Raw genomic sequence first — 20126 nt, 5'->3', positions numbered from 1 at the left:
GATGCAGTCACACACTACTCCTATCATGTTAAGATACCTGCTCTGCATTACCTTTGTACTACTGATGAACATTAACTTCAGTCCCAATGAACAAAAAATAAAAGGTAATAAATGAAATCACATTTCTCTTCAAAACTTTATTACTGTACTGACAAATGCACAAAATATGTAATGAATTTTACCCAACACTGGTTTAATCAAAGTCACCACTATGCCCCAACTCCTACGAAACAGTGGAGCATTTAATCTTCAGAAGAGAAGATTCATTCTAACTAATACAGAAGTAGAAACTGATTTTGTCAGATACAGGGTAAATTTGCAAGACTTTGCTCCTGGCACAGAGCTTTACTCAACAAGTACAACAAATGGAAAATCAGGCAGCATGGGGCTTATCAAGCCTAATTTATGGCCACTTGATTTTCCAGTGATAGAAATTAATTACCAGAAAACTAGGAGTATACAAATTAGGCACATTTACCTCCATCCCCAATTCTCTGATCCATACCTCATCAAGTGAGGCTCTGAGCAGAGTTTCAATGCATAAAATGTACTCTCATACTTATCAGTTTTGGTGTCAGCAAACAACCGCAAAATATCTGCTCACTAAAAACAACTCTTATTTCAGCTACACAGTTAACAGGCTAATATTCTATATTGGTCACAATGAACCATAAACAAATCAGAAGTTATTTCTGTTTTGTGAAGTAATTCTTGCTTTTTTCTACATCAGGAGTGATGGTATCAGCACCAGGTTTCCAATTAGCAGGACAAACTGTAAAAAAGGAAGGTTTTAAAAATCAATATTTATTAAAATGGTTTTGTGAAGAACAAACATTATCAATTTCAACACCATTGTTAAGCAATGTTAGGAAATTGTGTGGTTACAAAATAAAAAGTTAATTAGCCCACATTCTCCAGTCAGAAGTAAAGATGGTGCACCAGCCAGTGCGCGATTTATCTGCTCACTTGCTATTTTATGTTTGAGCCAATGCTGGCTTCAGCAGGAATGAAGGGTGAGTGAGAAAGCCAACAGGTAAATTCAATTCTAGCAAAACCATCATAATTTGAAGATGCACCCTGATCATTTATCTATACTGTTTTAAATAGAGCACTGTACAACCCCCTCCCACTAACTGCTCAGCCTTCTCTCACAGGGCCTGATAACGTTCAACCCTCGTGCTCACCTCAAAAATGCTTACTTATTCTTCCTGACGAACATCTAGTGTTCGTAGCAAAATTGCTTGAGCTGTCCCACAGACTAGTTATGCAACAGCCTGACATAATCATACTCTCAAAATAATAAGCTATACTCAGAATTATACACTACAATGTCCCAAACACCATCACCAGCCCTAGATAAATTCGGTCCCATTGGTGGTGGAACAGCAACTCCCAAAGCAAAGGCTATGGATCTTGGTAATATTCCAAAAGAACTGAAAACTTGTCTTCCAGAACTACCTGTAGTCTTTGCTAAGCTGTTCTAGTACAGTTACAATAATGGCATCTACCTGGCAAAGTGGAAAACTGCCCAGTAATGTGCTGTCCACAAAACGCAACTCCAGTCTGGTCAATTTCAAAACTGGTCCATCATTGACAAAGTGATAGAAGTCAAGAGGACTGTTAACCAGCATCAAAGAAATAACCTACTCATTGATGCTCAGCTTTGGTTCCACCACTTGGCTCTTGCTTCATAACAACCTTTGTCCAAATATGAAGAAAGGAGACGAACTTCAAAGGTGAATTGAGTGTGACGTCCCTTGACATCAAGGCAGAATTGAAGTTAATGGGAATTGGAGAAAAACTGCCCATTGGTTGAGGTCATACCGAGCACAAAAATAAAAATGGAGGTTCTTGTGGTTATTGGAGGTTAATCATCTCAGTCCTAGGACATCATTGTAGGAGTTCCTCAAAGCACATCCTAGGCTTGACAATCTTCAGCTGCTTCATCGATGAACTTCTCTCCATCAGAGCTGGTGATGATTGCACAATATTAGCACTATTCACAAATACTCAGATGCAGAAGCTGTCCATGTGCCTATGCAGTAAAACCTGAACACAACCCAGACTTGGGCTAAACAGGTATCTATAGCACTCATGCCACACAAGCACCAGAAAATGACCAGCTCCAACAAGAGCTATCTAACCACTGCCCCTTGACATTCAAAGCATTAGCTTGCTGAATTCTTGCAATCAACCTCCTGGGATCAACCAGAAACTGAATTGAACTAGTTGTATTAATTCTGCAGTGGAATTCTGCAGTGAATAACTCACTTCCAGTCTCTCCAATGCCTGTCTACAAAGCATAAGTTAGGAGTGTGATGGAAGTGCGAGTGCAGCTCCAACCTTACTCCGAACACTTGACATCACCCAGGATAAAGCAATCCAATTAAGTGGCTCCCATCCCTACACTTCAACAATAGCAGTGATCAGAGAAGCAGCTCCTCACCACCTTCTCTTGGACTAGTGGTGATATGGAGGAAGAGAACTTCAAGGAAGGCATCCTTGTAAGAAGATTCGCAGTAGGTTAAAATCAAAGAAGGGCTCATGCCCGAAACGTCGATTCTCCTGTTCCTTGGATGCTGCCTGACCTGCTGTGCTTTTCCAGCAACACATTTTCAGCTCTGATCTCCAGCATCTGCAGTCCTCACTTTCTCCTTTCTGACAAGTAGTGATAGACAATAAATGCTGGACTAGCCAGCAATACCCACAATCCTGTTTCTGAATGAAAAACAACCTTGGACCTGACAGGCTGACTTCTGTCCCTGCACATCCAATCGGTCTGTCCCTCATCGGCCAAAAATACAACTTTATTTTCTTATCCTGCACCCCCACCAACAAGTCTCAATCCCATCCATCGCCCTGAGAATGCTCAACCTCCATCTCTCACAGCCCAAGAATATTCAACTTTCCTCACCCACTGATAATGCTTAATCATCTCCCATGCCAAGCCCTAACTCAATCCCCCATCCATTTTCTACATCACTTCCAAATGTGTTTACCTTCCTTTATTAACAATGCTGATTCTTCCAATATCATTCACATACATTCATGGATTCTGGAAGGACAATCAGGTGGGCAGTTGCGCCCAGAGGATAGGGAAGAGAAGGAGAATGGAATATATAAACACTGATAGAGGGTGGATAGTTTCAGCTGGAGGGGTGAATATTGCACATTTTGCTAGAATGGATGGGAATTGTGAATACTGCTGGGTGGAAAACAAACTACAACTACTATATTTGCTGCTCACAATGATATCTCCTTTGCACTGACAAGAGCAAATGCTTTGGGGAACATTTCCGCTCTATCCACAGGTATTTTAGCAACTTTCTAGTTGACTACCATTTTTATAAGCCACCTTGCTCCCACGCGAACATTTCTCTTGTGGGTCTGATGCAATATTCCAATGAAGCACAAAATAAGCTTGAGAAACACCTCATTTTTTGCTTGGGCACTTTATAGCCTCTAGAACTACAACTTCAGAGCCTGACCATGATGTCTGATCTCCATTTATCTTAACATTCTTCACTCTATCTCCCCATCCACCCCACCCCACCAGCTTTATCTTGAATGTACCCTATTTACTTTGGTCTCAGTACAGCGGCCCATTTTCTTTCTTTCATGCCTTACTTTACAATCTTTTTACATAAAAATTGCCCTTTCACCACAATTAGCAACCTCTTTCTCTTTTGCACTGGGCCTTCACACCAAAAAGTTTTGAGTCCGATGTGACTCAAATCTTTGTTCCACACATGCTGACACACCAGGTGAGTTTTTCCAGCAATACCATTATTCATTTCAGATTTCCAACATCCACAGCATTTTGTTTTTACTATAGGGAAATGAACATTGAGAAAGAGCAGTGGACAATGTTGATTTATGCTGAGCAGTGTTAGGGCAGCACTGTTGTGGTTGCTATGGAGCTTTAATGTACTTAAAGCATTACATTACCCAGCAGATTTAAATCCTGTGAAAAGCAGCAGTACTTCACATTTTTCAGGTCTACAGTGATTGTAACAAGTTCAGCCTGATGGACCTCAGAGAATACAAGTTCTCCAACTGGACCTGGTTAACAGCCCCGATCAGGGAGCCTTAGCTGACAGATATAACAGGCATGTCAGAGGTTCTTATACAGAGTTGGCTCTGATGAAGTCAGACCAGTGTCAATTACTACATACGTGTAAATAAAGGTTAAGTGATGGAATACCGATCTCTCTGCAAATATTTCACAGTGATTAAATTATTTTAATGGTGCATCAAATTGAAATTTACCAGGCACCAAGGATGTGCACTCAAATACGGCAGGCTAAAGATCCCAATGTGGCCGAATCAGCAGACCAAAACCATCTGCTCCTTCAACAAATACTCATCAAAACACAGTTAAAACTGTGGGCAGCACAATGGTTAGCACTGCTGCCTCACAGCGCCAGAGACCTGGGTTCAATTCCCGCCTCAGGCGACTGTGTGGAGTTTGCACATTCTCCCCATATCTGCGTGGGTTTCCTCTGGGTGCTCCGGTTTCGTTCCACAGTCACAAAGATGCGCAGGTCAGGTGAATTGGCCATGTAGGGGTATGGGTGGGTTGCGCTTCGGCGGGTCAGTGTGGACTTGTTGGGCCAAAGGGCCTGTTTCCACACTGTAATGTAATCTAATGTAATGAAATCCATCCTGCTACCTTTGTCCCTGGCTTCCCACCCTTTCTATGCTCAACATTTTCTGCACCCAAGCATAAGGGACAAAATTTAAGAGCTTTGTTCAATGAAGACAACTCCATAATTAATTCTCAACAAAAACATTGAAATAGCTAGAAATGTCTGGTCTTCAAAGCCCATATTATAAACATATCAGTGTTTGTATGCTTATTCCCCTCCTGGTTTACTCTCTTCTCCCACATCCCACAGACACTGCTCATCCCTCCACAATCTCCTTCCTAATTCTTCTTTCAGAGCCAATCTGTTGGATTAATGTTTATTAGACAATAAGTGCAGGAGTAGGCCATTCTGCCCTTCGAGCCAGCACCACCATTCATTATGATCATGACTGATCATCCACAATCAGTATTCTGTTCCTGCCTTATCCCCATAACCCTTGATTCCACTATCCTTAAGAGCTCTACCCAACTCTTTCTTGAAAGTATCCAGAGACTTGGCCTCCACAGCCTTCTGGGCAGAGCATTCCATACACCCACCACTCTCTTTAAACTGAATCATCAGTTTAAACTCTTTACAGAGTGCACATTCTTTATTTAGCCAAAGTTTTAACTGAGAGATGACTGTACGCAGGCATATAAAATCATGAGGGGTGCAGGTGGTGGTTTCTTCTCACTAGGATGGAGGATTTCAAGACTAGGGAGCATATTTTTAAGGGGAGAGGAGAGGTATTTTAAAAAAAAACAAGAGGCAAATTTTCTTTTAAAAAAAAGGGTGGTTCACTTGTGGAATGGACTTCCTGAGGAAGTGGTGGATGCAAGCACAGTTACAACATTTAAAAGACACTGAGATTAATGCATGAATAAGAAAGGTTTGGAGAAATGTGGGCCAGGAGCAGGTAGATGGGACTAGTTTAGTTTTGGATTATGTTTGACATGAACTGGTTGAACCAAAGGGTCTATTTCCATGCTGTATGACTATGTACTCTAAATGATAGAACACATCATTAATGGAATTATTTCTGCACTGAAAAAGGTCCAAATTTGTTGCATGTGATGGCAATGCTCTATCAATATTGACTCCACATCCTTTAGTGGGCACTTTGGTGTTAATGTAATTTGGCCACTATGGACAGTGCATTTTGAAACATATCACAGCAAATGTTGTTCCACTTTGATATAGTACACTGAACTAGTAAATGCATATAAACAGACAAATTAGGTGCCACAGTAATCTGTTTAGGGGGCATGCCAACTCTGTCCTTCAACAAGATCACAGCCTCAACTTCACATTGTACCTATGGTCTAACTTAAATCTATCTACTTCAGACTTTAAAACATTCAATGACTGCCCTCCCTGCTCTCTGGAGAACAGAGTTCCAGAGACTCATGACTCTCAAAAGAAAAAAAAAAATTTCTTACACACAAGACTTCTTATTTCCAAACTGTGTCCTATAATTCAAGTCTCCCTCATAGGGGAGTCATCATTTCAGCATCTTTGCCTGTTAAGTCCTGATAGTATCTTGGTATGTCTTAGTAAAATCACCCTTTACTCTTTTAAACTAAGATGGATATATGCCTAAACTGCCAGACCTTTCTTTATACAATCACCCTCCCATCCCAGGTATCTGTTGAGTGAACCTTCTCTCAATTACTTCAAACTCATTGTTATCCCTTGTTAAGTAAGGAGACCAAAACTGCAGGTAGTATGAGAGATGTGGTCTCACCAACACTACAACTGCAGCAAAATATTCCATTCCCCTTGCAATAATTAACAATTTATTTGTCTTCCGATTCACTTGCTATGACTGTACAGTAATTTTGAGATTCCTGTACACCTAGACCCCTTTATGCCTCATTTCTGCATTCCCTCTCTACATAAACAAAATGTCTAATTTCTATTATTCCTGCCAAAGTGGACAAGGATACATTTTCCAAAATTGAGGAGAATCTCATGTTTTTTAACTCAGCTTGAGCATTCTGGAGGGGTTTCCACTGGGAGGCCAAGTGAGTCTTTCTGCCAAATTTTTCCTGACCTTTCCTTTTACTTAACTACCTACCCCACCCAGAGTCCTACAAATCCAAATGTGACCCCCATCTTACCACGCATTCCCCAAACAAAATTCATTTCAGCAAAAATCCAACAAAAAAACCAACATCCATTGCATTAGCGCCATCTGTAAAAGGCTGCTTGTACTCAGCAGAGCATTCCAAAGCTGGCCTGCTTGTTGACATTCAGAATCTGAAGATGATGCTGAAGAAAGGGCAGATGGCACAGTGATTGACCAGCAGAGATTAAGTGGGTGGTGTAGAGAAGTCATCTTCTGAGAAGACCAGCAGAGGAAGCCACAACTCAGAATTCTGGCAACCTAATCCAAGGCGGCCACTGGGCTGGTCACTTCTCGACATTCTGAAGGAACTGACAAAAATACCATATGACAATTCTTCACTGTACTAGGATTAGTGCTACACTCTGCAGCCTCACACTTTATCTTTGCTACTGTAACCACTTCCCATCAAGTCTCATGCTCTTCTATTCTCAATTGTCAGCAACATTTTCCCTCATCCTATCTAACCTCCAACACCACTAATCCTACATTGCCTCTGCACTGACTCCTCACTACTTCATAATACCGCACCATACTCATCCAATTCTGCCACAAATCTCCTCATAACCCACACATTGCTCAGATCCCTACAAGATTCCGCACGTTATATCTGCCACATTTTTGCACACTCACTAAAACTTATCTATATATCTTTGCAGATTCTGGTTGTCCTTTTCATAACTCCCTTATGGTTTGTGTCATCAGCAAATTTTGCTATCAAGCATTTGATTCCTTCAAGTAATTAATGTAACAAGCCGCATGACCTCATCCACTGAACGCCCAACAGGAAGGTCATTAATAATACTGGTATTTTATGCCAGATCATGATCAAATAGCTACAGGTCCAGGGCTGATCCCTGTGGCATTCTTATTTGTCACATCTTAACAAGTGAAAATGATCCATTTATGCCAACTATTTTGTTAGCTTAACAATTATCTATCCCTGCAGTATTACTACCTAATACATAACTTCTCAAATTGCGCAGTGACCTTTTGTGATAGATATCCAGAAAGTGTTTGACCAGCTAAGTATATCACATCCACAGATTCTCCTTTTTCCTCATTTCTTGTTACTTTATGAAAAAAGTCTAGTTAAAAATGACTTCCCTTTCACAGAACTGCACCAATTCTGCCTGTCTCCATTGAGATTTTCTAAATGCATGCTATATGGTTTTTAATTTTCCAGCATTTTCCCTGCGACAGATTTTAGGTTAACTGGCCTGTAGTTCCAGGATTTCTGTCCCTCCCCCAATTTCTTGAATGGATAAGTCATATTCACTATTTTCCAATCTGATAGAGTCTTTCCAGAATTTAGCTCATTTTGAAAAATTAAAAACAATGCCTCTAAACATTATAAGTTCTTAAGTCACCTGTAAAGGATCATCATGGGCTGGTGGCTTCCCTAATTGTAACAGCAGATTTTGCTCTGAAAGTCCGACAGTTATAACAACTGTTTTTTTTCCCCATTTTGGTTTGAGTACTCAAGTTGAGAGATGAACTTTAAACTTGTGAGCAGCAGTTTTTTGAAAAAGGAAACAGTAAACAAACAGATTTGATTATGGGAACTGACCTGGAAAGTTAATTGCAGGTTGATAACTGTTCTAAGAACACTGCAAACGTTTCAGCAAGAGATCTTTGCTGAAGGAGTGGTAGCTGTTTGGATGTTAAAGGGGTTGAAGGGAAGTCAGTGACATCCAAACAAAGAGAATGTTGAAAAAAATCCAAACAGAAACCTAAGACTGAACTTGTTTTCACTGTGTTTTAGAAGGTATTGTTTCTGTGAAAGCTGGTGGGCAAGTTTGGTTGCTCTCTAGTTTATAATCAGTTATCAAATTATTGAAAGCTCTGAGACAAAAAAATCATGTAAAACATAAATAAAAGTTACCAGCTGTCTACAGAAGTTGTTTGCATCGACCAGTGACTTCAGAATTCAAACAAGGGATACAAACCCACATATTGGCAAACTCATTACCCAAGGATTGTATGAACGTTTAGCGACCATCTTTCAAAACTGCCTAAGTGAATCGACTAATTACAGCTCTTTTCTTTTTCATTTTTCCCTGAACCGTGCGCTTGAGCGGGCATTACCAAAAAATCTGGTTTAAATCATAGCCATTGATTAGATTAACTTGTTATTTAACTTTGCTCTACTAAAGTTACAGCATTCATAATAAATTGTTAAGTTAAGCAATTTCTTTAAATCTGTCTGTTATTGGTTACCCATAAAGTCTAGTTAGGAACAACTGGGCAATTGAGAGCCAATGAATATTTTAATTTCAATGTAATTTTTAATTCTGATCAGTACTTTAATATTCAGTGTTAGCCAGTCTGATTTGATTGGCTTGTTATCCTGGTGTTGGAACACAGTACCACAGAATAACGATTCATACATAAATGTACACCTTAGACATAACCCAAACATCAACTTTTAAAATGTGTATGTATATCCACGTGCATACATTAAAAGGTGAGAGTCTCAAAAGAAGCCTGTTTACCTTCACCATGCTCATCTGTAAATTGGAATGCTTGAACAAGCCGCATGACCTCATCCACTGAACGCCCAACAGGAAGATCATTGATCATGATCTGGCGTAGAATACCATTATTATCAATGATGTACAAACCTCTGAAGAAAGAAAAGTTACGATATTTTAGTTTTACTTGGCAACAAATATCGGTTTTTATGCAATGTTAGGTTCTGAGAAATAAACTTTCAGTTTACTAATTTCTAAAAGTATCCAAAGTAATTTCAAATCATATCAAACTTTCTCACTCAAGAGAAATTATTGAAGACTGCAAGTACTTTCTTCAAATTTATTTTAGCTTCTTTAATTGACATTAGCAGGATGTTCCAAAATTAAGTTGTCAACAGGAGACAAAGTCCACAAGGGGATAATGGTTAAGTTAAATGAGTCAAAACGTTGGCCTACAGAGATAATATGGGAAAATGTGAACTTGTCCACTTTAGCTGTTATATTGCTTTTATATTCTATTATTTCAAAACAAATTACAGAAGGATATTTACTTATGTCATGGTATAAGACAAAACGCTAGCATGTAAGTCCAGCAAGTGATTAGAAAGAGAACATTTATTTCAAACAAAAAGAAATCAAGCATAAAAGTAGGGATTCAAAGTTTGGGAGAAGATTTGTAGCTCGGGTGCTCGTTGTTATGGTTCTGTTTGCTGAGCTGGGAATTTGTGTTGCAGATGTTTCGTCCCGTCTAGGTGACATCCTCAGTGCTTGGGAGCCTCCTGTGAAGCACTTCTGTGATGTTTCCTCCGGCATTTATAGTGATTTGTACCTGCTGCTTCCGGTTGTCAGTTCCAGCTGTCCGCTGCAGTGACTGGTATATTGGGTCCAGGTCGATGTGCTTATTGATTGAATCAGTGGATGAGTGCCATGCCTCCAGGAATTCCCTGGCTGTTCTGTGTTTGGCTTGTCCTATAATAGTAGTGTTGTCCCTTTCGAACTCATGTTGCTTGTCATCTGAGTGTGTGGCTACTAAGGATAGCTGGTCATGTCGTTTCGTGGCTAGTTGGTGTTTACGGATGCGGATCATTAGCTGTCTTCCTGTTTGTCCTATGTAGTGTTTTGTGCAGTCCTTGCATGGGATTTTGTACACTACATTAGTTTTGCTCATGCTGGGTATTGGGTCCTTCGTCCTGGTGAGTTGTTGTCTGAGAGTGGCTGTAGGTTTGTGTGCTGTTATGAGTCCTAGTGGTCGCAGTAGTCTGGCTGTCAGTTCAGAAACAGAACAGAATAGCCACACTCACAACAACTCACCAGGACGAAGGACCCGATACCCAGCATGAGCAAAACCAATGTAGTGTACAAAATCCCATGCAAGGACTGCACAAAACACTACATAGGACGAACAGGAAGACAGCTAACGATCCGCATCCATGAACACCAACTAGCCACGAAATGACACGACCAGCTATCCTTAGTAGCCACACATGCAGATGACAAGCAACACGAGTTCAACTGGGACAACACTACTATTCTAGGACAAGCCAAACAGAACAGCCGGGGAATTCCTAGAGGCATGGCACTCATCCACAGATTCAAATCAATATGCACATTGACCTGGACCCAATATACCGGCCACTGCTGCGGACAGCTGGAACTGACAACCGGAAGCGGCAGATACAAATCACTATAAATGCCGGAGGAAACATCACAGAAGTGCTTCACAGGAGGATCCCAAGCACTGAGGATATCACCTAGACATGGAACGAAACGCCTGCAACACAAATTCCCAGCTCGGCGAATAGAACCACAACAATAAAAGTAGAGATTGCGGCACAGTGGTAGCATCCCGACTCCTGGACTAGGTGGCCCAGGTGTTCCAATTCCACTTGATCCAGAGGTGTGTATTAACATCTCTGAACAAGTTGATTTGAAAAAAAAAAGGGAGGTTTTGCTGTTAGAGCTATGCAAGGCCTCAGCAAGACAGCATCATGAGTAATATGCAGTTTTAGTCTCCTTAAATGAAAGGATACAAGTACATGAGAAGCAGTTCAGAAGAAAAAGTTACTCAACTAATATTATATTAAAAATATAATGCTTTCATGTCATTTGCCAGAGGTGAGTGCTTCCTTAGTGCCTGGAAGCACGCTAGACTGAAGACATTCTTTATAAACCTGGGGACCAAAGGACACCGTGCAGAGGTCGGTCCTATTATTCCTGTCCCAGAAGGAGTTGAAGCAAATGGTATTTTCTAAAAAAACTATTTTAGTCTCCTATGTCTAGGTAGTTTTTCACACTTCAGTTTTCCTGCTGACCAGCTGATGTTACATGTTGCTATCAGGGTATGACTTTTGCATCTTTGGAGGCCCTACTTTTTCAGTGGAAGTCTTGTTAAGGGATTGAATGACCACTTAATATCACAGCAGCCAATAGGTGGAAGGGTGGAGGCTATATTTTGATTTTCAGTATTTTAATCCCTTGTTCAACAATTTTCTTCCTCTCAGACAGTGGTTAAAATAAGGACCTATCTTGCTCTCAGATTCAAGGGAACTGTTAGTTTTACATTTCTGGATCAGAACTTCACTAGCCTAACTCGAAGAATGGCATTCAGTTCTACACTACATCTTATTCTGCATCATGCAGTCCTAACAACTGACCGGAAAGCAATGCCTTCATCATCTTTTAAAACACCGTAATCTACACAGATTGTGCGACGAAGGTCTGATACTAAAGGGACTTTTGTTGGGCCAAGTCCTCCTTGCTTTCTTGGTGTATTGATCCTATGAAACACAAGAAAATTAACTTTAACTTAAATTCAACAATAAATTTGAATCTAACGATCACAAAGAATATATCATAAAATGAGGTTCATTCAGTAAAATATACAAAGAATAATTCTATTTGATCATTATTACATCCACTATGTTCAATTTGCTTTGATAGTTTGAATTATGTTGCAATCACTCAAATAACCAGAAATCTATCGGTCAATGTTTTAAGCTTCTGCTACTGGTGTGAAGTTTTAGTACTACACTAGAGGGTCATGTTGACCATGGGTTCTCAGCCATTTTGCTTCGGAGGCTCCCCTTCTGTGTTGTAAGAGCTCCATGAGTCCTGTAACATAGTTTTTTTCCTGTGTAACATTAGTATACAATTAAATATATATCTACATTCCTTGTTTTACTCCTTTGAAAGGAAATGCGTTAATGTATCAAGCAGTAAAATTAAGCACAGCAAAATCCCACAATAGAAAATCAAGCAAATCACCATATATGATGTATATCCAAGCTTCAAATTCATTTTCTATAATGATTTTTAAATGTATTCATGGCTATTCATATCTTGCAGTGGAGATGCTTACAGACTTGGACTCATGACCATGAATTCCCAGTGGCAAAGACAATGAGCTAGTGAGCTGCCACATTAGCTATGTATGCCATACACAGCCCAGTGCATGCAGCTGTTATGTTTTTACAGTGGTAAACCACATAAAAGAGTGGAAAGTGAAGTGGCCCAAAAACAGAGTCAAACCCCAGTACCTTGCTGCTCTACAATCCAGTTTTAAAAATGACAAGTAATAGTGCCCATGCTGTGCATCCTGTCAGGAAAACAACAGTCAACTGTCTTGAACAGATCTGGGAAGAGAGAGATAGGGCGTCTTATGACACAATAGTAATGTAACTTTTTTTTTTAAAAAAGAAAACGTAATCTCATGCTTCATCTTTTGCTGGGTATGTGCAATTGCTTAAGAATACAAGAATTACAAGGAGTAGATTATACCATCGCTCGAGCCTGAACAACCATTCTAGACGATCACACCAGATCATCTGCCTTTAAACTCCCCCTGCTCCCAACACCCCCACCACTTCTTATATCCTTTGATTCACTGAAAGACCAAAAATCTTGTTTATTTTAGCCTTAGACATATTCAGCAATGTCGTATCCGCAAATCTTTGGGATAAACAATTTCAAAGTTTCATAACTGAGTGAAGAAACGTCTTAGATCTAAAGTAATTGATCTACTATAACAGGCAAAATTAAAAACATTTTCCTGCCTACCCTGTTAAGCCTGTTCAGAATCATGCATATTTCAATGAAATAATTTCCATTCTTCTATGCAGAGAATATAGGACTGATTTACACAACCTCTCATCATCATGGGAACCTTTCACCTCGGGAATCAAATTAACAAATGTCTGCTGTAGTGCCCCCAATACAAGTATGTCCTTCTTTAAAAGTGGGGACCAAAACTACAGAGTTGTGGTCTCACCAAAGCCTAAATGACTGTAACAAGACTTACTTAATCCTGTACTCCAATCCCTTTGCAATGAAAGCCAACGTGCCATATACCTTCTTAATTGATTGCTGTACCTAATGGAGGCAAGCAGCATTCCATTTCAAGCAGAATAAATGCTGACTCTAATAATTCACTGCACAGAGTGTAACTGGGTATTCACACCCAGACTGAATTAACAGTGAGAGAATTTAAAAGGGGGCTGGAGGATTCACCTATTCTGGGTTCAAGGGAAGGAATCTCCAGTATACATATCAGTGAGTCAATTTTGAGATTAGCAGCAGTTATCTGGGGGAAAAAAAAAAGCAGGCCATCAGGACTGGACAATTACTTAGGACCCAGGAAAACCAGCACAATTGAGGATCAGCTTGAAATATAACCATGGAATGGCATTTTCAGTTACAGGTAGTTCTCCCATGAACTAGTAGTTACATTCCTGTATGACAGTGTTGAGAAAATCACGTAATAGGAGTCATGCGGCCTATGGCAAAAACAGGGTTAGGGACTCAGGTTTAGCAAACCTGTCCATTTCTGGTCAGTTACAGAAATGCAAAGTTGTTCAAGCAAAATTTCCCAATGTATTGTCGTATTCCCCCCACTTCTCCAAATAATACATTTTCTACCTTTTGCCCACTTTCTTAACCTTGCATCTCTTGGCAGCCTGTATCGTCCTCACAGCTCACGTTCCTGTTTAGCTCATCAGCAAATTTAGATTGGACACATTACTCATGATCTCAAAAAATATTGAGATGGACTCTAAATTGCTGAAACTGTGGCAGTGATCCTTTCCAGTACTCCACTGGATACAGCACACTAGGTTGAAATGTCCTGTTTATCCTTTGCCCTGGTTTCTTACCATTAACTAACCCTCTAGCTGTGCTGATATATCACCTACGAATCAGAGCATTAAAGTTGCAACTTTATCTTCATCTCACATTACAGAATGCATTTTGCAATTTCAAGTACAGTATATCTTTTGGTTTTCTTTTTACCTATTCTACTAATTAATTCCTCAAAAACTAGTTTGTCAAGCATGATTGCACTTCTATAAAGACATGTTGACTCTGATCATACAAAGGTATTTTTCAAATTCATTCATGGACATCATATCTACTGCTCATCACTAGCTCCCCTTGAGGTGGCAAGCTGCCTACTTGACCCATTGCTATTCATTTGGTCCTCCCAGTGTCTGTTGGTTTCCTCCCACAGTCCAAAGATATACAGGTTAGGTAGACAATGGCCAGTCCATAGTAATCAGAATGTGTAGGCTAGGTGAATTAACCATGGTAAACGTGGGTTGCGGGCAGGATATTCTTCACAGGATCGGTGCAGACTAGATGGGCCAAATGGCCTCTTCTTGCACTGTGGAGATTCTATGATTGTTCAGAATGCAATCTTTTCAATGTTTGTGCAGCAATGAGTAGTTGGCGACAGCCATGGACCAAATTGAGACTACAGAAATACACTGCACTTTTGGAAAACTTGCAAACCTTCTTCCATTCTAAATAGCTGGTTAGCATCTGTGTGTTTTTTGGCATTGAATACCCAATAATCAGCACAGATCTTCAGTTTTCTGTCTCTCACAAGGGCTATGTTGGAAACCTACAGACATGATGACTGAGATGATGCCTTTTTCCAGAGACCCTGATTTTCTCCCAGCAATGGATGGGATCTGGCAGAAAGGAATCCTTAGACACAATCCTGTTGGTTACCAGATTATAATAGCCTCGGTTACCATCTTTGCCAAAAGTCATCTCATTTGTGGTGAGAATAGAAACAAGGTGCTTCCTCTGGGTTTCCTCCAATGCTTACCAAGTTACAGAATCCGTCAGTTGGTCTAATGTCCACAACTGCGGTAGGTTTAAGGACGCCTTTGGGAATTCTTGGTTGAAGGCAAACACTGTTTTCACTGAAAAAGGCAATTTGTACGAGTACCCTTTCCTCCCAGTGATGAGGGCAAATTCCAGATTTACACCAAATGGAAGCTCTTGTGTGACACTAGCAATTCCTTCCATGGACCAATTGGAGACAGCTGGCAATGGTGTTTGAGAACAGTTGTGTGTGGCAGGTAAGGTCCTGCACAGGTGGAATACACTTTGGGTGTGCAAAGTAAGGTCAAAAACTCCTGGACCCCATCTACCAACCTCAATGTACTGATCAAAGTAGTCACCACACATTTTACCTGCTCGCCTCTTAATACGTTTGATCCCAAAATCAAGGGTACCCACAACTACCTTCCCTCCAGTGGACCATCGAGCAAGTTACAATTAGAAACTTTAGATTATGAAAAGTATAACTGGGTACAGAATGGAAGAGCTCAATTGTAGCAGTGATGTCTGACCCTTGCAACTCAACAGTCCCAGATGAGGGCAGACAATCAGCTCACACTACTCAGCCAGATACTCATGGCAAAACTGGTGAGTAACAGTTGTCATCTCTGCTCCTTGTTAATTAGCAAATTTCTACCTTGCTGAGTTTTAAGCTTACTGCAGAGCAAGTCCCTATTATTGTACATAAAACAGAGCTTCTTGAACAAACCTCACACCCCTGCTCACCTGGCTCTCAGTGAAACGCCCAACTAGTTTAACACCAGGTGAGGATAAGGCCATTGCACTGAAAAGGGTCTCAAAGCCTGACAACAGTGGTGACTATAGTTGATGAAAGCAATCTCATTTGAAGTGCCCAGCCCAGTCACAATTGAGCATCCCTGAAATGGTGTCAGTAATGAAGTTGAATTGAACAGCGAAGACTGGATCTATGCTAAGTGTTAAAATCTGTTCAGTCTGTCTCTTCAACCGGAGGTCTAATCTCCACCTGTGCTGACAATCACCTCCCTGATGGTAACAGGTGTCATAATCTTCGGAATCAAATCTTTCTCTGTGATCTGGATAATGTGATTCCACTTTTCAAAGATAGATAATTGAAACTGGTCACTTCAACTATATCCTGACATTTCCATCTTTCTGCTATGCAGTCTTTAAGAATCCTATGCCTGGATATTTGCAAGGAGGAATCAAGAAGAAAATCTGATAAACAACTTTTATTAGCTCCTGGAACAAAGAAGCCAGATCCCCCTCCTTTCGATTGCTTACAATCATCAAAACTGTAACTGTTGTCCCCGAAACCGTTACCAGGGTCTCAAAGATCCACTGCAGACTTTTGTGAGTATCTCTGCCTTTTCCTGATGGGCTTTGTCACATATATTCCATCACGAAAGCCATCTGCTCACTTGTTGAGGTCATTGGATGCCATAAACAGCTATACATTCTCAACACATCAATTCCTGGATCATCAGATCACCACCTGGATTTGTCAGACTTTGGAAACTAGAATATCCTTAAGTACAACTTCCTTTCTCTAACATTATGGGGAGCCTGTGCATGGATTTGACGAAAAGGTCCAATCCTTCTATTAATACCTAAACAATTCCAATCAGCTACAACCTCTGTCAAAGACACTGCCAATTTCACCAACTGCTCCATCTCATTTAGCCAGTTGCACTATGACTCAATGCTTTATCTATGGAATTCTGGTGACTTCACCAGAATATAGATGGCCCAAATATCATGACGGATGGAGGGAGGGAAGGCAGGCAGGCAGGAACTTAAAAGTGTTGCTGGAAAAGTGCAGCAGGTCAGGTAGCATCAAAGGAACAGGAGAATCGACGTTTCGGGCAAAAGCCCTTCTTCAGGAATGAGGAGGGTGTGCCTAGCAGGCTAAGATAAAAGGTAAGGAGAAGGGACTTGAGGGAGGGGCGTTGGGAATACGATAGGCAGAAGGAGGTTAAGGTGAGGGTGATAGGCCAGAGAGGGGGTGGGGACGGAGAGGTCGGGAAGAAGATTGCAGGTCAAGAAGGCGGTGCTGAGTCTGAGGGTTGGGACTGAGAAAAGGTGGGGGGAGGGGAAATGAGAAAGCTGGAGAAATCTGCATTCATCCCTTGTGGTTGGAGGGTTCCTAGGCAGAAGATGAGGCGCTCTTCCTCCAGGCGTCGTGTTGCCATGGTCTGGCGATGGAGGCGGCCAAGGACCTGCATGTCCTTGGTGGAGTAGGAGGGGGAGTTAAAGTGTTCAGCCATGTGGCGGTTGGGTTGGTTGGTGCGGGTGTCCCAGAAGTGTTCTCTGAAACGTTCCGCAAGTAGGCGGCCTGTCTCCCCAATGTATAGGTGGCCACATCAGGTGCAGTGGATGCAGTAAATGAAGGCAGGCAGACAAGCTGGAAGCTTACATCTGTTGTCGGGAACTTTTTGTAAAGCATAAGAGAGAGAATTTATAATTGTCTAGCAAAGAACAATTTTATTGGAAATGACCAATATGGATTAGCCAAGGGTAGGTCATGTTTCACAAACCTCAGTTTTGTGGGAAGGTGACCAAGCATGTGGATGAGGGTAGGGCAGTTGACTTGGTGTTGACTTCATCAAAGCCTTTGATAATTTTCCACATAGTAGGCTATTGGAGAAAATGTAGAGGTATGGGATTAAAGGTGATTTAGCAGTTTGGATCAGAAACTGGTTCTCTGTGAGAAGGCAGCAAGTGGTGGTTGATGGAAAATATTCAGCCTGGAGTCCAGTTACTAGTGGTGTACTACAAGGATCTGTTTTGGGACCATTGCTGTATTATTTTTATAAATGACTTGGATGCAGGCATAAGTGGATGGGTTAGTAGGTTTGCAGATGATACTCAAGTCAGTGGAGTGGTGGACGATGTGGAAGAATGTTGGATGTTGCAAGGAGACTTGGATAAACTGCTGAATTGGTCTGAAAGATGGTAAATGGAGTTCAATGCAGAAATGTGAGGTGAATCACTTTGGGAAGAATAACAGGAAGGCAGAATACTGGGTCAATGGAAAGATTCTTGGTAGAGTGTGGATGTGCAGAGAGAAATTGGTGTCCATGTACGTAGATACCTGAAAGTTGCCACCCAAGTTGATAGTGCTATTAAGGCTGCAGAAGTTGTGTTAGGTTTTATAGTAGAGGGATTGCGTTCCGGAGCAATGATATCATGCTGCAACTGTACAAAACGCTAGCGCTGCCTCATTTGCGAGTATTGTGTGCAGTTCTGGTCACCCTACTACAAGAAGCATGTGGAAGCATTGGAAAAGGTGCAGAGGAGATTTACCAGGATGTTGCCTGGTCTAAAGTGAAGGTCTTATGAGGAAAGCCCGAGGGGCTTGGGTCTGTTCTCATGAGAGAGAAGGTGGCGAAGAGACGATTTAATAGAGATATACAAGATGATCAGAGAATCAGATAGAGTGGACATGGTTGGTGGCACTCATTATTACAAAGGCTGACAACATTCCAGAAGAACTAATGACTTGAGCTTCAAAACATGATGCACCCCGAGCCAAACTGTTCCAGTACAGCTGTAATACTGCTATTTACTAGACAAATAGAATAGAGAATGTTACAGCACACTGCAGGCCCTTCAGCCCTCCATGTTGCACCGACGTGTGAAATTAATCTGATAACTATCCAACCTACACTGTTCCATTATTATCCAGGTTTGTCCAATGCCCATTTAAATGCCCTTAACGTTGGCGAGTCTACTACTGTTGCAGGCAGGCCATTTTACGCCTCTACCACAGATGAAACTACCCCCCCCATATCTGTCCTAAATCTATCACCCCTCAATTTAATGCTTTATCACTTCGTGTTAGCTTTCACCATCTGAGGAAAAGGCTTTCACTGTCCATCCTATCTAACTCGGATTATCACATACATCTTGATTAAGTCACCTTTCAAACCTTCCTCTCTCCAATGAAAACAGCCTCAATTCAGTCAACCTTTCCTCATAAGACTGTCCCTCCGTACCAGACAACATCCTAGTAAACCTCCTCTGAACCCTTTCCAATGGTTCCACATCGGATTTATAATGCAGTGACCAGAACTGTACACAATACCCTAAGTGCAGCCTTACCAGTGTCTTGCACAGCTGAAGCATGACCTCGTGGCTCTGAAAATCAATCCCCTACCAATAAACAGCAACATAACCATATCAACCTGGTTGGCAACTTTCAGGGATTTGTGCACCTGGACACAGATCTCTGTTCATCTACACTACCAAGAATTTTACTATTAGCTCAGTACTTTGCATTCCCGTTACTTCTTCCGAAGTGAACATATCACCTTGTTCTGCATTAAACTCCATTTGCCCAGCTCTATGCTATCTCTGGCCCTCTGCACTATCCACAGCTCTGCCGACTTTAGTGTCATCCGTAAGTTTACTAACTCATCCTTCTATGCCTACATCCAGATCATCTATAAAAATGACAAACTGCAGTGGCCCCAAAACAGATCCTTGCAACACACCACTGGTAACTGAGCTCCAGGATGAACATTTCCGATCAACCACCACACTTTTTTCAGCTAGCCACTTTTTGATCCAAACCGCTAAATCACCTTCAATCCCAAACTCTATTTTGTGCAATACCCCACCGTGTGGAAATGCCTTACTGAAATCCATAAACAACCATATCAGCCGCTTTACCTTCATCCACCTGTTTTATCACCTTCTCAAACTCAATAGGATTGTCTCTAGGTTGTCAAAATCATCAGATTTAAACTTAATTGGTTGTTAGTCTCCAAGTGCCTGGTTTAAATCAATTGGCTAAAT

At 41.1% G+C, this 20126-nt stretch overlaps 1 protein-coding gene across 2 annotated transcripts in view; it reads right to left on the bottom strand.

Moving 5' to 3' along the window:
• Positions 1 to 152: 152 nt before the first annotated feature.
• LOC140479948 (peroxiredoxin-1-like) overlaps positions 153 to 20126 on the bottom strand; it is a 57715-nt gene continuing 37741 nt past the window's right edge. For both annotated transcript variants that reach the window (XM_072574369.1, XM_072574370.1), the window contains 3 exons: positions 11882 to 12004; positions 9249 to 9379; positions 153 to 772 (listed from right to left, as the gene is read on the bottom strand). In XM_072574369.1, the coding sequence (XP_072430470.1) occupies positions 687 to 772; positions 9249 to 9379; positions 11882 to 12004 (340 nt within the window). In that variant the 3' untranslated portion in view covers positions 153 to 686. The remainder of the gene's footprint in view (positions 773 to 9248; positions 9380 to 11881; positions 12005 to 20126) is intronic.

Source organism: Chiloscyllium punctatum, chromosome 7, assembly GCF_047496795.1.
Source record: "Chiloscyllium punctatum isolate Juve2018m chromosome 7, sChiPun1.3, whole genome shotgun sequence".
Taxonomy (NCBI): Eukaryota; Metazoa; Chordata; class Chondrichthyes; order Orectolobiformes; family Hemiscylliidae; genus Chiloscyllium; species Chiloscyllium punctatum.
The sequence above is the reverse complement of the archived record's forward strand: the minus strand, read 5'-3'. Positions and strand labels throughout refer to the sequence as shown.